The sequence below is a fragment of the Diadema antillarum genome, unplaced genomic scaffold (genome assembly GCF_040938485.1).
Source record: "Diadema antillarum isolate AM-2024a unplaced genomic scaffold, OU_Dant_1.0 seq00001855_RagTag, whole genome shotgun sequence".
Lineage (NCBI taxonomy): Eukaryota > Metazoa > Echinodermata > Echinoidea > Diadematoida > Diadematidae > Diadema > Diadema antillarum.
The window spans coordinates 240,284-257,759 of NW_027272527.1; the positions used below are offsets into that span (position 1 = coordinate 240,284).

General features: G+C 38.5%; 1 protein-coding gene across 1 annotated transcript in view; it reads left to right on the forward strand.

The window, feature by feature from the left end:
* LOC139712782 (uncharacterized) overlaps nt 1–15,899 on the forward strand; it is a 34,866-nt gene extending 18,967 nt beyond the window's left edge. Inside the window, exons 13-27 of the mRNA XM_071624574.1 lie at nt 538–648; nt 1,210–1,338; nt 2,445–2,602; nt 3,303–3,423; nt 4,451–4,636; nt 5,571–5,813; nt 7,006–7,032; nt 7,912–8,022; nt 8,744–8,860; nt 9,751–9,921; nt 10,692–10,946; nt 11,739–11,915; nt 13,689–13,804; nt 14,830–15,019; nt 15,628–15,899. Coding sequence (XP_071480675.1) covers nt 538–648; nt 1,210–1,338; nt 2,445–2,602; nt 3,303–3,423; nt 4,451–4,636; nt 5,571–5,813; nt 7,006–7,032; nt 7,912–8,022; nt 8,744–8,860; nt 9,751–9,921; nt 10,692–10,946; nt 11,739–11,915; nt 13,689–13,804; nt 14,830–15,019; nt 15,628–15,899 — 2,384 coding nt within the window. The remainder of the gene's footprint in view (nt 1–537; nt 649–1,209; nt 1,339–2,444; nt 2,603–3,302; nt 3,424–4,450; nt 4,637–5,570; nt 5,814–7,005; nt 7,033–7,911; nt 8,023–8,743; nt 8,861–9,750; nt 9,922–10,691; nt 10,947–11,738; nt 11,916–13,688; nt 13,805–14,829; nt 15,020–15,627) is intronic.
* The last annotated feature ends 1,577 nt before the right edge of the window (nt 15,900–17,476 follow it).

Sequence of the window (17,476 nt, forward strand, 5' to 3'; positions counted from 1 at the left end):
TTAGAAGGCATTTTGTTTAAAGTCGGTTCAAAGGAAGAAAGAGAAAGAGAGGAAGGTAAGTAATAATTCAAAGACGAATAATGTCTGTTCTATAACACAAATTTTGAAATTTGTCTGAACGAGGTAGTTCTTGAAATTGTGAAATATGCACATTTTCGAGTGCGGACTGTTTGTTTGAGAGTTACTCGTGGAAAGGGACGACGATTTGGAATAGACATTTGCTAAATTCACTGACTATAGGGAATAAACTGAATAGCTGCTTTCTTAGAGGTTTTCCAAGAACGTTCTGTGTAGGCCCTCTCTCTGGAATAATGTAAAGTTAGTGAGATGGTCTACCGGAGAGTAAGCATGCAGGAAACTAACACCATCATGACCATCGTTTTGTTTTGCTTCGGAATGATTTCATTAGATATCATATTCCTTGAATTCGACGGACAATGTGAAAGTGTCATGTATAATCATGATTATTCATGGATGTTGCCAAATTCTTTATGACGTAACAATGATTTCCATTGTCCAATAATGTTTCTGATTCAGCTGGAGGGACGGAGCACTGTGGGGTGTTAAGATGGAGTACAGATGGATCTTGGAATGATGCTAGTTGCACGTCGTCCTACGGGTACATCTGCAAGTACCCGCTGAACACAGGTATAGGTCCAAGATAATGACAGCAGGGAGGTGGAAGAGAGACCTCCCTGATGACAGTGTGCAGCGAGACAGTATGCTATAGTCTTGTGGGAATAGGAACTTAATGTATTATGCATTGAAACTAGTCTATTTAATTTCATTTCTGTGAGGGTGCCAGGTTTACCTGTCGAACTTTACCGGTTTGAGGGTTAATTGTTATTGTTGTATTCTTGTAATGGCCAATGCGCAATATGGCATTATAGACGGCTATTGGGATTGAGTGGGTTTAAAAGTTATGAGTATTCAATTCATGCATACCGTCAGACCCTGAACGTTACTGTGATATTATTTTTGTCTAAGTGAATAGACGAAAACGTGCTTCAATATTTTTGGTACTTTTTTGTGGTACATAATTATTAAGTACAACGATTCATGGCATGCTCAATGGAAAGGTGGCACTTATGCGAGCAAGTATAGCATAGTAACCTCACTGCATGGGAAAACAAATAGTTCAAAAATATGTGAACATGAAAATGCTTACATCGTAGGGACCTCTTCTGCCTCTTATCTTCTTCTTCCAAGTTTCGTGCGCCGAATGGAAGCGGAAGGGCTATACCTCCAGTGGGTACTACACCATAGACCCTGACGGGAGGAACAACGGTGTGGACCCCTTCAGAGTCTACTGCGACATGTCATCCGACGGAAACACGGGTAAAAGTTCCTCTTTCAGCTCTTCCCGCTGCCCTCCCTCTCCCCTCCATCTTCTCTTCTCTCTCCCAAACACGTCACTTGACGACGAAATTAAATGATTCAAAAGAGATCTGTATAATATTGTAGTGCCTTGAAAGTATACCTGTCTTGACCGTTGAACATAAGTAAGTACGCAATATATCTTCTGCCAATTCATGACACAGAGAACAATCAACTGGATTGTACAAAGACCCTGTCAATTAATCAAGGTTATTATTCCGATTTACCATGACTTCTCATCAATTTCGGATGGTTACTGAATATCTATGAATAGTATATGGTGTTGTCTGCCCCTTCAGCGTAAATGTTTATGTCAAAATTATGTTGTGTTGAGTGTGCCTTCGCGCACGTGCATATATATATATATATATATATGTGTGTGTATGTGTGTGTGTGTGCGTGTTTATGGGTGTGTGCATTCATTTGGGCGTAGTGTCCGCTTTAATCACAGCATTAAATCTCTTTGACAACAGTTTTTTTTTTCCGTATTATATTGGAATAAGCCAGTTCGTAATTAGCTCATGGGCACGTTGGTACAAATGACCTTTCTTTTTTCTCAATTGGTTAGGCACTTTAATTGTTTTCAAAGAGACATTATTCGTACCGGGAAGCTTACCAGACGTAACAATTCATGGAATTCGTGTTCAAATAATAAATTAACTTGCATAGACCAGGTGACCAGAATGGTCCGTCAATCAACCATCGGGCAAGCATCCATTTCATTGTTTTGCTTTGAATGCATTAAAAAAACTGTTTTTATTCATATTGCCAAATACCAAGTTTGCTGTCAGGTGGATGTACTGACAAGCAACATTTACAAGGATGACATGAATAATCATTATATGACAGATGCTTATCTCAGTGAATTTAAAAACCAACGTGCCTCTCGGGACAAATGACCTTTTTCTGCTCATGCGCAAAGTGGAACTACGAACTGGCTTATTGCATTCAGTGTTTCTGAAAGAAAGTGTCACTTCCAAGATCGGAGATGAAAGCTAACATCCACTCGACTATCACAAATTTGACTCGTGATTGTGACACTCATGAATGTAAACATTGATTTGCAGGTATAATGAAGTTTGAGCATAATGAGGCATACCGCTCTCGCATTTCTGGATACGAGAGTGCTCTGAGCTACTCTCGGTCGATCCGTTACGGAAAGATTTCCACGGACCAAGTCTCTACGGCAGCTGACATCAGCTCTGAATGCTATCAGTACATCAAGGTATGATGCAGCTGCGTTCTTAGACTGACCTCTGATTGATTCTGAGGAATTTGATATCAATGATAATAATAATAATAATAATAATAATAATAATGCTAATAATAATAATAATGATAACAATAATAATAATAAAAATAATGATAATGATAACAATAATAAAAATAATAATAGGGTCTTTTAATCCAGAGTAGCCTCTTCACTGTTGCCACTGCTCTACCAGAGGGCCCTGCCATTATTATTACTACCCTAGCGTTGCCAAGGATAAGCAGGGCCTAAGCACTGGGCGGGAATCGAATTCGGGTCCTCCGACTGGGAGTCGAAGTCTTATTCACTATGCCACAGCGCCCTCATACAGCATCAAATGTTGTTTGTTTCCTTTCAAATATCCCTCAGTTAGGCGAAGTATGTGTATTAGGTACGTAATTGAAGGTCATTGTCCGATGCAATCAGTAAAGTTGTCTGATCTTAAATAGATACTTTTATCGCTTCTTCGTCAAGTCGTCGCTATATCCCTCTATACATAATAATTACATAGCAAAAAAGATACATGGTTGAAGAGTAATAGATAGATTTTTGAAAGAGCCTATAATGTTACATTCTTGTCGCTAGCATCAAATAATCGTCACATATTTGTCAACTCTTTTTTTCTTCCACTAATCTAATTTTATGTCATATTTTGTCGTTTCTCTCGATATAATAGTGGGAATGTCACGGCTCTTACGTATCTGGCTACACTGCATGGTATGACCGGAGCGGCAACTATAAGAACTATTGGGGTGGCGCCAACGTTGATAGTGGGCAATGCGGGTGCGGAAGCTCAGGTAACAATGGATTACCCATATCGAAATGATACTGCTGCGACCAAAATCACACTGAGAATGATCGCACAAAACACTGAATTAATGTTCAGGTGGTTTATGAATAATAGCATTTACATCACCTAATCACTATCAGTATCTATAGGCCCTACAATATCAATGATACGATCACTTACATTTGCCTTCTCTTAATGAACTTCAATGATGATTTCAATGTCCACTTATTCCAAGTAATCCCTAGGACAAGTCAGAAAATCGTATGAATTATCCACTCAGATGTAAATCAAAGGACACAGGTTATCGTATTCCAAAGATCCACAGTCATACGTATGGAATCAAAATTTCGTGACGACATCGATCAGCCAACGTGCCACTGATGATCAAACAACGTGATTGTCCAGCGAGTCAAAGCTTCAATGCAGCTATGTCCATGAACATGAAAAAGGGGAGTCTGCCACAAGCGTAGGAAAATCAGCTTTTTCTCCACGAACTACCGCTTAACCGGTCAGCAGGTTATGTAGGACTATTAACGAGTCGCTTCAGAGCCAGAAGTGACGTCACTCTCAGAGCAAAGGCGTTAGCGGTACTTTGCCTACTTTGTAATTTTTGTGGCTTACTGTAATGTAGATCCCTTCAACCTTTCTTGAATGTTCTGTAAGGATCTGTAACCGCTTAGTTCCTTCAACCACTCTGGCACATTCTATAAAGCTCTACAATCTTATTCCCAAATAGCCTCGACTCATTGTCTGTCTATCTATGTGAATGACCTCATTTCAAAGCTAACCCATCAGGAGTGTTGTGCTTAAACATTATCAAGTACTTCTAGCGTCTTCTACCATATCAGTAGCTAAATAAGTTATGTAGGCACTGCCTAGAACATTCTGGACCGTGTGAACTCAAATGAGCCAAATGTAAGACAAATGATGGCCCTCTCTCTCTCTCTCTCTCTGTGTGTATGTGTGTGTGTGTGTCATATACCTAATGGTATCCGGTTAAAACTTTCTTGCTACGGATTGTCTTACTCTCACAGGAACGTGCACAAACTCACAAGCCTGCAACTGCAACAACAACGATGCGACTTGGCGCGTCGACGAGGGATATCTAACGGACAAAACAACCTTACCGGTGACCGAGATGCGATTCGGTGATACCGGGGACGGTAGTGAAGAAGGCTATATAACCCTTAATCCACTCTACTGTAAGGGCGACGAATCCTGTAAGTTAATACTCAAATCTCAAAGTTAGACGTAAGAATTGTCTTGTAATGGTACATGTGCTTTTTTTTGTATTCCTTTTCCTATAGTGGTGAAATCTCGTAATATCTTACAAAGATATGAACTTTGAGGGCCTTATTGTACCCCAGCTCCCCTCCAATTTGTCACTATCACAATATTAACTATTGCAAGTGCATGTATCATGTATCAAATATTTTATGTCAGCCTGTGTATTGTAGTCTGTATGATCTAATTTTAAACTAATTGTAATCGAGAACATACCTAGACAGCTATGGCCAGGATTGATATGAGTTATAGACCATGGTGCTTTTTAGTGGATCACTCTTTTCATTGCTAAGTATCTGTCGACCTTCGAGGTATGGTTTTTTTTTTTTTTTGTTCGTAACTATTGTACTTTATTGCATAAAATATTATATCTTATCATATAATTGACAGTCTTCCAAACTCAACAAAAGCTGAATTATGATTGTGTAATACACACTCTTTGTTGGATGGAAATAAGGAAAAAAAATAATGGGATAATCACGGGGATCCTTCACTGCTCACATTTGAAAAAAATAATCATAATGCTGATTGCGATTTTGTCTTTTTTCTTTTCTTTGAAACATTATTTCATCGATGCTTTTGTGGTATTGCTTTCAGTGTTTTGCAGTCGTTTAGTTTGTTCCAATATATTTCTGTCAATTCAATAACAGATCTTAAGTGATTCACTCTGAGGCACTAACTTAATTCGTAACTGTCATGGAGTTGTTATATTAATTAGTCGTGGTACAATCAATAAAAACGATAGAGGAAAGACAGTTTGTGGTCCATGATTCTATTGGTGCAAGGAGTTTCCAAGTATTGATGCTTTATTTCGTAACAAACCAGCTACGTATCAACCCATGTTTCTTTTACACTCACTTTTCACAACAGTTTTGGTGACATCTCGAACGGACTTTATGTTGATAAAGAATGCGGCGATTTCAGGCTACAACAACGAAGTCGTGTCCGGCGTCACGCCAAACGACTGCGCAGCGGCGTGCGCATCCCGACCAACCTTTACGTGCCGATCCTTTGACTTCGAGCCATCTTCAAACACCTGTTACTTGAGCGAAGAGAATGATCAGACTGTTGGTGCCAGCACGACCGCCTCTTACCACTTGTACATTCGGATCTGTGAGTATGAACATACATTGTAAAAATTTATTCAGGCAAAACGACAAAACCTATGTGTGTGATTCTTACACAAACGAGGTAACAGTGAGACAATGCAAACTGCGAGGCCTGTTTGTTGAGGGAAAAGAAATCGTCAGGTTACGATGAGTTTGTCGCACCTTTTGTGTGTATGTTTTCATTTTTTTTTTTACAGTTATTCTATGTCCCATGACATTTGCCTTGCATTTTATGGTATATTAATGGTTGCCAGTCTATGGGGGTGTTGCAAGAAAGTTGCAATTAATTGCAACTCGACTTTCTAGCAACACCCCCTATGTTAATCATTTGTTAGGCATTACTGGCTATGATCACAACATAAGTGTATCTTATCACAGTCTCGCAAAGAAACTCAAAACTATTCCTATTCGATATCAAGACGAGAACTAAACTTAAAGAAATAAAAGACATTAAGGTAGGGCAAGAAGCACATATAACAGTTCTATCCACTCAATAACAAATGAAAAAATAATCATTATACATTTGATGTAAATGTCTTACATCTCTGGCATTCCTTTGATTAGATTTGTTAATTTAGTATCTATACGTAAAACCTTGAAATTTCTTCTTTTTTTAAGTATAAGATCATAGTTTCATTTTTGCTGGAAATAAGCACATCGTTCTTTCGTAAGCATGTAAATTCCTCTTGCGTCTGAAATTCACGATATAACTTTACTTTTTTAATGCTATAAAGAGAGGTCGCAACGATTTGACAGGAGTTACTTAAAAAAACAGCTGTCTATTTGAATTTCCAGCACTGTTATATGCTCCTTTTTTAAGTGAGGTACAGGGGTCATCCCACAAGACTGACACCCACGAGTTATATGGTCCACGAGTTCGACTTTGGCAAAAAGGTACGAGTCAGGTGGCCCATTAGCTTTACACTAGGCAAATAGGACCAATGAATTCGAGACTTCGCAAAAAGGCCCATGAGACCGACCTTACATCATGGGGTTGATGGACCATTTCCTTAGTGTCGACTCGTGACTTGTTGGCTGTATGACACGTGGGCTGTATTACCCGTGGATGTCAAACTCGTGACGTAGGTCCGTTAAACAGCTGAAATCTAAGCTCTGTGCGCGATATCGTAGCGTGCTATAATACCAAAATGTAACAGTTTACATAACAACGCATGTCGTTTGTTCTCAATCCGCAGTTGACGAAGTCACTGATCCGTTCACAGGTATGTCACTTGTAAATGTTTGTATGCTTCTTGATTTGATCATGTTCCTCTTTCTAACATTACGTTTGTTACACTATTTCGGCGCATAAAATAGTTTGTATTTTTGTATGTTTCTGTGACAGCCCCAGATGTGTGTAAAACTTAAGCTATTCAAATGTCGTCGTCAAAAAGTACCGTTGATATGCCTTCGTCATGATCGTGAGGGGGATACGTGGGGGCAGCACGATGATATAATGAAATGTTATACGTAGTTACTGCGACGTAGATATAAACGCCGTGACCCGAATTCCAAAACCCGATCTGATTTTGACCATATTCTAAATACGTCATAATGATGTCATTTTGACAATGTTCTAAATCACCGACGACTAGATTTAGTCAACGGTTTAAACCGTAACTTCTTTAGTCAGCCGCTTGGGACATTGTATGGTGCTTTAAATCTAAACTGCGTTTTGGAATTGGGGCCTGTATGGATAATTATGGAGTGATAACTGGCATAATCAATAAAAGATTGAAAAGCGTCACCATGGTCACACGGTAAGGAGCAGATTTGGTTGATTTTTCCTCCTGTGATTACAGAATCGTATCGTTCACTCCTAAACCATCACAAATGTGATTATTGCTGAAAAGATTGTCGACCAGTTTTCACTCGTATCTCATGCTCAGTGCGGGGTATCAAAATGGAGTACATCCGGTGTCTCTTCTTTTTTTTTACAGCTATACATCCGTATTCGTCTCTGTGATATGTACATGCTTAACCATGATCACCAGACAAAATATGTCCAATACACAGTGGTTATGCAATTAACATTTAAACTTTTTTTTCTAATCGTCTACTGATGTTTCCCCTCTCCACTATTTTTGGTTTTCTCTGACTAGAGAGTAACAACTGTCCCGGCGGCTGGACAGAATTCAGCTCGTACTGCTACAAGCCTGTTCACTCCTCTCTCAGCTGGCTCAACGCGGAAACATACTGTCAAGAGCAAGGAGGTGACTGCACTTTATATCGTCGTACATGCCTACCTTTCTCATACATTTTACTTGTCTCTCAAAGCCCTCTATAGCAGTCATTTTTTCATTCATTTCCATATTCAACATTTCATATTCAGGCTTTGTATTCCATTTGATTTCGAAATAAGATACACTCTAAATTAGTTGGATTAAAAAGTAATCTAATAAGACCACGAGGAGGGACAAATCCACATGAGATTACAATTCTTAGTCTAATTGATTTAGAAATTAAATCCATTAGATTTGAAATTAACGATCTTATTTGGATTTGTCCCTCCTTATGGTCTATTAGATTACTTTTTAATCCAACAAATTTAAAGGGTATGTTTAACACAACAGTCAATTTGAGATAAAATTGCACATATGTATAAGGACATGTATAGAATGATGTGTGGTATGAGGAACCTACTAAAAAGCAAAGCTTGTAGGATGTAGGTTCCAATACAAGCGTTTAGTACAACATGGTAATTACGAAAGATGACGAAACACATGCAATAATTCAATATGACGAGACTATAATAAAATCTACGGAATGTACAAACCGTATATAATGTATATCATACCCCTTAGAGTATAAGATAGTATATGATATAATTTCGTCTATTAGTATTTATTTTTAGTTGACAGTTTTAAGTAGCAGAAATCGCACTGATACTGATCGTTCTGACACGTATAATGGTTGTGTCTCTTGAATTCGTAGGACATCTGGCAACACCGTTGAGTGATGACGAGTACGACTACATGAGGAAAATGTTCCGTTGGTCCATCACCACCACCAGCGTCTTTTGGATTGGACTCAATGACATCGAAGAGGAAGGTAATGCTAGTTTCGGTGTTTGTCTGCAAAAGATAAAAAAACAATAAATGCCCTGACTGAAGAAATTGTGAGCTACTTTTTATTCTTTATTGCTTTTTAATTGATTGTCTCACCAGTAAAATCAAGTAGATTTGTGCAATTGTCGCATGAAACAGTGTTATGCAATATATTTTTAATCTATTTTTGCTGTCAATGACATCGATGAGGAAGATAATACTATTTTCTGAATTCTCTGCAAAAGATGATATGAAAAAAAAATAAATGCAGTGACTGACCAAATTGTGAGCTACTTGGAATTCTTTATTGCTTTTTAACTGATTGTCTCACTAAATCCAGTAAAATCACGCACATTTTGTGCAATTGTCGCCGGAAGCTGTGTTAGGCAATCCACTTTTTAATCAATTTCTGCGTGACCTGCAAAACATCTATACTCTCTCTGTTCGTTATTGCTAATCCGATTCTCCTTTCACTCACAACCTTCACGTCACGGAAATTCATCGACGTCTGAAGTGAGGAGGCTAAGCAAATTGTTCAGACTTTATGAACAGACACGTTTTCCAATCTAAAGACGTACTCTGCTATCATTGTATCTATCAATGATGACACTTAAACTGGTTTTTATACACCTGACAACTGTGACGAAAATACAAAACTGTAATAATGGAAATTACGACAGTATTTAGGGCAACCATAACACCAGGGGCCCGTTTCATAAAACTTGTTATCAGTGACAAGTTGTCATAGATGTGACAAGCTACTGAAATCCTTGCATTTGATTGGCTGAGAGCAAATTTGTCATAGAAATGTGGCAGTTGTCACTGATGACAAGTTTTATGAAACGTGTCCCAGATCGTTCTTTGTTTACCATAAAAACTGCATTTATCACTCAGGTGTTTGGAAGGACGCGGAAGGTAATGACATCACTTACATCAGGTTCAAGAGTGGCGAACCGAATGGCGGGGTGAGCGAAAATGGTGTCGTCATGTACGTCCACGACAGCACGGAGTACGTTGACGTCAGTGTGGCGAATTCCTACTACTTCATGTGCAAGGCTGCCATAGGTGAGTTTAAATATGGCTCTCTCAGAAACCTGATCTTTGAAATCAATGTGTACATAGATTGTGGCAGGCTTTCCGGGATGGAGGTGGGGGTGGGGGAAGGGGCTGATTATTACGTAGTCAATGGTAATCTGTTTTGGGAAGAACGAGGATTACTTTTAACGAGAAACGTGAAGGCTGGTACGACTACAAATTAGTTTAACTATAGTTTCAAGAGAAATGTCTAATTCTTGATACTAGGCCCTATTATCATTATAATCCACATTGTTATACCTAAATAATCTGAGCCCTTTGTCAAACGTTGATGAATGTCATTATTGTATTGTGTTGTATTGTATTGTATTGTATTGTATTGGATCGTATTATATTATATTATATTATTGGAATCTATGTTACACTAAAATTTAATGTAAGGTCAAGAGGAAACTTCTATACAAAGAAGAGAAACCGTTGCAGATGACAAAAAAAAAAAAGAAGAAGATGATATCATAGCTGCCTAGTTGTGATTACTCTGGAAGAAAAATATTAGTATTCGTTTATATCACGTACCTTGAAAGGCTTCAGTAGTTGAAATATCCACTGCCCTGCGAATAAGTCAAATACTTCTTCGGTCCTAAATACAGTATGCCGATGCCAGGGAACTTGCAAGAAAACATCACAAACAAATGTACCATATCAGCGTATACGTTTTTGACATTGTTCCAAAATTTTCCTCAATCTTTTGGAATGAAATGTCAAAAAATACCAAGCTTTTCGGTTCTTCTGTGAAACAGGTGCATCGGCAATCTCGCAGCCCACCACACACCCTCTTTGCCCCAGTAGCTCCTGGACCTGGGACGACCACAGCTGCTATCTCTTCGGCTCGGACACGAGGTCGTGGTCGGGTGCTCAGGATTACTGCCGGGATCAGGGAGCCGATCTCGTGACGGTAGAGAGCAATCGGGAATTCAACTTCCTAGTCAATCACTATCGATACCGATTTTCGTCAAGACGACACTGGATTGGTCTGAAGTACCGTTCTGGTGATGGTAAGTTCCATTGGGGAACTATAGAGGGCGGACCTCATCAAATTCAAAGTACCATTATGTAGGAAACCTGACATCATATCACTACTTTAAGCAACAGAACAATCTAATCGAAAACGACAAGAAATTTTCGCAGCTCATTCAAAAACAGAGAAAAGTTACCTAGTTCATGAATTATAGCCGCTAGCAAATTAAGTGAAAACGGTCTTTTTCTCGAGTATAGATGAATCTACTTCAAAATCGATGATATTTATGTGCATTGCGAATTAGCACTCTCCTGTTTTTGTTTTTGTTTTGTGTGTGTGTATGTGTGTGCGTGTCTTTGGAGGGGGATAAATCTCTATGGTTATTTCATATCTTATACGGAAACACACTTTAGGCATTTTGGCATACTGCTGTACAGTTTTGTATCTCTCTCGTGTCACCCTAGACCTTTGCCTTTCCACGTTTCTTTAGGAACTGTAATGAAAGAGTACAAGTTTCTTTGCATGAAACGTCTCTTTTTTTTCTGTCGGTCTTGCCCTTTTCGTGGCAATAATTACCCTTGTCTGTTCTGGCTGTACATGAATGATAAAACATCGATTTTTTTTTTTTTTGCCCCAGGCATTTGTTGCGCTGGAATGCATCACTTGCCAAAAAAAAAAATAATGTTGAAGAATATTCTTTGTTTCACGCATTGCGTTTTTCCCACATATAAGTTAAACCCGAAAATATGCTATTGTAGATAGTACATGAATTTACATATGCAAGCAATCTCTTTGTTTGTTTGTTTTTGTTTGTGATTTATCTTGTTAGACGCCTACCGATGGGAAACCAGACATTTCTACGAGTCGCTTGAGGGTACGCACTGGAAGCCTGGGCAACCTGATGGGAGTCAGTCGGGTGCCCACTGCGTCGAGCTGGACACATCCAACACCTACAGCGACGAGGCCTGCTCTACGGGACTTTATTACATTTGTGAAATGGACACATGTAAGTCATATTATATCATCACAATCCGAGGGATGGGGGCTACAAAAACTAGACAACACTTGTCGCATCAATGGTTGATTTCCACTGGTCAGTATGAAGTGGGCCGAAGGAAATATATATGTATATATATATTCTTTTTCTTTTTTTCATTGAACAAGCTCACTTAAAGGCGCAACGCGGATCAAAATGAATTCTAGAAAATTCGGACAAATTGTATTTTTTTTTTATTAATTACATTCAATTATCATAATCTTCATAAGGTGAATTGTCATCGAAAATTATCTTGGTGGAGAGCTCACGATCGCTCAATAGCTGCAACACTTTCAACCTGTTTTTGCACGAAAATGAAAAAAAAATACTTTGTCGTTGGAAGTTTATGGGAATTTGTCTTTGTCTGAATGTGTCTAGTTCAAGAGATGATCTATTCTTCTTTCATCAAATACTCGGTGTGTGAGTTGCCAACGTTGGTACATGTTGATCCACGCTTGATTTAGAGTCAGAACTTACGGATCATTTGAATTATTACACCTGCATCTCCACCCCTCCCCTCATGCTTCATATCAACCCTTTCTTTTTATTTTTCAAACGAGTTATTGCTTGATGATTTACTGCTGTAATATTGGATAACATTCCCTATACCTTGAAGTGACGTCGTCTTCGACGATGAAACTCTATTGTGGTGGCTATGGTGATTTATACAGTCAGGCATTATAAGCATTACAGGCATCATACCGTCATGTAATGTTCTTGTGATTTTGTATAACTGTATTTGTGTTTTGTTCTTTCTGTCTCATCTGTGATGTAATGTCTGTCTTGTTCAGAATGCCTTTATAGTTTTTTTTTCTTTTGCTAGTTTTTTAGTAGATTCCATGAGATATCCTCAATGTACAATCTCTGCTCTTAAGTGGACTCCTCAATTATTTTTTTTCTGACCTCGGAGCATGCATAATAATAATAATAATAATAATAATAATAATAATAATAATAATAATATGAACACTTGTAATGCGCCGGTATCCATCATGAAAAGATGCTCATGGCGCAAGAAAGAGAGGCAGAGAAAAAAAAACAGTGAAAAGGAGGTATGAGAAAAGGAATAAAGGAAATGTTTACGAAAAAGCTTGTCTAAATAACCAAGTTTTCAGTGAGCTCTTAAACTCACTTAGAGAGGACAGATTGCGAATGTTATGTGGGAGTCTATTCCATAGGAATGGGCCAGCATACAGAAATGATCGATCACCCCAAGAATTGTGAGTTTGTGGTACGGCAAGTAGAGATGAGTTTGAAGACCTAAGGTGCCTAGAAGGATTGTAAGGGGTAATCAAACTACAGTTGTAGTGAGGAGCAGTTCCATGTAATGAATGAAAAACAAATAGCAGTAACTTGAACATGATTCGATAATGAATGGGGAGCCAGTGTAGAGAGATAAGTAAGGGCGTTACATGTTTTCTTGTAGGTGACAGTGAAACTAAACGGGCAGCATTATTTTGTAATGTAACATAATGTAACATTTAACAAGGTTAATTTGTTGCTATGTATGCTTTTTAGTTCATAATCACCTCTAATTTTCATGGTACAGTCAACTCTTATGAATTCAAGATCATGTTTGATATTTTTTCGTATATTATATTACGTTCTGTGGAAGAAAAAAAATGACATAAAATGAATTGACCTTAGTGATGACATAAAATGAATTGACCTAATGTGATGAAATCTGAACGTCTTATCATGATGCTGTAATCATGTTCCTGTTTTCGTTCGTTAACCCATCAGATCCCACGTCGTATCCGACTGATTTCAGTGTGGCGGTGAAGGGACCGACTTCCGTTTTCTTAACGTGGGGAGCCATACCACAGGCTGTGCAGAACGCAGATGTGGTGGGATATTACGTAAGTCATGCAGAGGCAAATAACATTCTTTTGCTGTTAATATTAGTATTGTTGAAGTCAGATTTGTATTGGTAGAACCGGGGTACCTATAGAAAAGAGTAACATGAAATTTGTTCTTAACAGACAGCAGTTACGGTTATTGGATGGCTGTACCGGACTGCAGAGTATTAGAGAGGTTTGATAAACCAACATTTCTAATAAATTGTCTATGATGTTGACATTAACTTAAACCGGGCGGAATTATCTGAAGTAAATATCGAGAATGAACCACTAAGAGAAGACTGACAACCTCATCTCCAGATGTTTTTCAACGCATCCAACAAGCTGGTGTATTATGTGGGGAATGGTAATAGAGAATGCCATTATTATTATCTTATCTTTCCACAAAGGATATATTTTGATTTACATTGTCACAGTTGCTGATTCCTATCTTATCCACGTTGTCAGTAAAACGTTAGATTTACAGGATTTGACCGTTGCGAGATATATTTTTTCTTGATAAACTCACTTTCTTCTCATCTGTATTATCATGTTCACGTGATTATATTTTCTCCCTTCGTACTTGGTAATAATCGCGAAACTTTTTGCCACTACAAGCTTCCATTTATGTCTGCGTTAATTGTGTGTTCCCTGGGTTTAACTTCCTTTGTTTTACCATACGATACTGACAGATTGCAGTTGTATCACTGAATATCATATTCATATACTTCTTCTGCAACCTCTTCTGCATGTTCCGATAGGTTATGCAATTAAATCAAATTTCATTGCATAATTTAGACATAATTTTGGAATATCACTTAATTTCTGTAGATAAACATCTATTGTCCCCGGAAAGAATTTGGTCCGTTCTTGATTTAGCTTTAAATAGTGGGATCGTGGCTTAAAGCGTGTTTGATTTGGATTCGTGATTGCGTTGAACCTTTTTTGTGTTTCACTGCAGTCATATAATTTGAGTGCCGTACCTGTCTTGCCTGTGCTTATAATGTGTAATGATAATAATATGTTCATCTCGTTTCACGCCAAAGGTCTATTACTGGCCGAGAGATAAGAGGAATACGAACAACCACACCATCGACATACCTGCGTCTCAGTCCTATTACTTTCTGACGGGGTTGGCTTCCAGCGAATCTTACGAGTTCATTATCCAAGCGTACAACGACTACGGCGTGGGCCCAGAGAGCGACCCTCCACTCAACGCCACTACGGAGACTGCAGGTATCCTGACTACTTAGAAGCAAAATAGTCGTCTGTATGGCAAACAATATGAATCATAATTATCAGGATTCTTACAATCTTCTAATACTTAGGTAGTCCGACAGAATGTCATCATTTTGGGAGCACGCCTAGAAATAAGCCTAAGAGAAGTTTCACTCCATGTAAAATTAACTTTTGTAGAAAATGATGCATCCAAACATAGAGAAGAAATGAAATTTTATCAGAATAGTAAAAAAAAATGGATAAAACTTCGAAAGCTATGGATTTGTGATGCTAAGCACGTTTATAACAAACTCAAGATATCTTTGGGTGGAGGCAAAATGATAATGTTTGCTCCTCCCCCATCATCTTCATTGGGTGCCATTTCCCCCTTCCCCCCCCCCCCCATTGACCTACGAGGTAGTCTTATCTCTAACTAGCTTCTAAAGCTAGCACTCTAATCTTTCAGGAGGCTATATAAATTAGATAGTATTCACAGGTGTACTACATTATGCATTCTACACACAATATACCCCAGAAAGATCCAGATTCTTATTCATTGTTTTGAACCTTCTGATGGTATTGTTTTCGTTTCTGACTTGCATCATGTTACCATGGTTACATTCCAGTTGTCCGCGGCTCAAGAGAGAGAAATGCGGTATTCGTGATGCAAAACGGCTACAAGCTGGTGAACCACGTCCTCTACGAAGTGGAAGTGTACAAGATGTCGCAATGCACAAATTCCTGCACCAAAGACGACAATTGTTATTCGGTGAACTTTCATAGAAAGACGCATGCATCCCTCAAGCGCTGCGTCTTAAACAGCGAAACACATACCAATTATGATGCTGACTTTGTTCGCGACGATGAATATATTTACGGTAGCATTGATGGACTTTAAGTTACCGTATGAACCCACTTTCTGTTCCTTACACAAGTGTGGCATTTTCTCACTTCTGCTTGCACGTTTGCACTTATGTGAAAATTTGAACTGCAGTAATTTAATAAAAGATGTCACATAAGGCTTCGCATTGTATTAATCAACGTACATTATGAGCGAACTGGTGGAGTGAAATACTTTGATAGATCCTAGTTCTGATGTTTCTGTAATGGTTTAGTGGGAGTCGAGGTTCAATAGTTCTGAGCCGACCCTGAACTCGATCTGGGCACATCAAAACTTCTCTTGCCGATGCAAAAAAAAAAAAATGATTAACCATATTTAGGTATATCAGCCATATTAAAGATCGAGTAATCTTCATACAACCGAAGAGATTTCTTAGTCATGTTATGACGAGAAAATTGAAATGTTGTTGCGGTATAGGTGGAGATTGTGCTCAGCTAATTGTCCATCCTTCGTCTCTTATTGTTCAATTGATTTCACCGGCACTTAACAATATCAAACCTAAATCATTATGGATCTCCATGACTTTTACTGAATCTACGTAACTCTTATCGCAGAAATCTTCCTCCAGCTGTAATACATGTCTTGACCAGGAGATCTAGACAGTGTCGTCCAATTTAAGCCAAATAAAGTCCAGAATTGATAGCCTTCCAGATCAATCTGGTAAACGTAAGGTATATTGCCTAACATGTACAAGATCTCAGAACGTACCTTTAAAAATCTAATATACTAATTCAACTGCAGCAGTCAAACCCCAGCGCACCATGTATAGTATACAAATGATGCACAGGATAGAGTGCGTTAGTGGAGCTGCATCTCCACTAACGCCACGAAATAATCCTGTGCATCATTTGTTTTATAGAATGGGTCGAAAACTAACAGCATTTTTCACGTACCTTTGTGGGTCAATACCAGTCAGCTACATGTAGCACTCGCTCAAGAGTCAAGATGTCCGAAGATGTTCGTCCCAGACATTTACGCACGTCGCACTCGGAAATCCCGCACATATAAGTACATGTACTGTACGTATAAGAGTATACGTACGCCACACATGTTATGCACACAAGAAAGGCCGGCCGGCAGCCCGAACTAGAAGTTGTTTACAGGATTGACAGCGCGTATAGTAGCGCGCGACGCACTTGTAACAACTGATTGAGTGCGCACTGCTAGTGTAAACATTGTGACGTCAGGCCGTGCATGTTAGTGAGAAATTAATACACGCACACGTGACTCATTTCAACGCTTCCAATTGGCTACATTCTTGAACCCATTTTATAATGATTGTTGTCGTGACATACAAACATTTCGATATGATTATTTACCAAAAAATCACTAAAATACTCTAGAGACTAGATGAAAATATAGCCATTTTGTAAAATGAACTCAAATAACCAATAGAACTTTCTGTCCCTTGTAAAAAACGGATGACAGCTTAGTCTAGAGAACTTCTCATGTGACAGGAGGTCGGTTTTTTTTTTAATTCAAGATGTGGCAGTGATAAGGTAAGCTTTTAATTTGTAACGTCCTAGTAAATCCGATCTTTGGTCAATTTCCTTCTATATGTATATATATATATA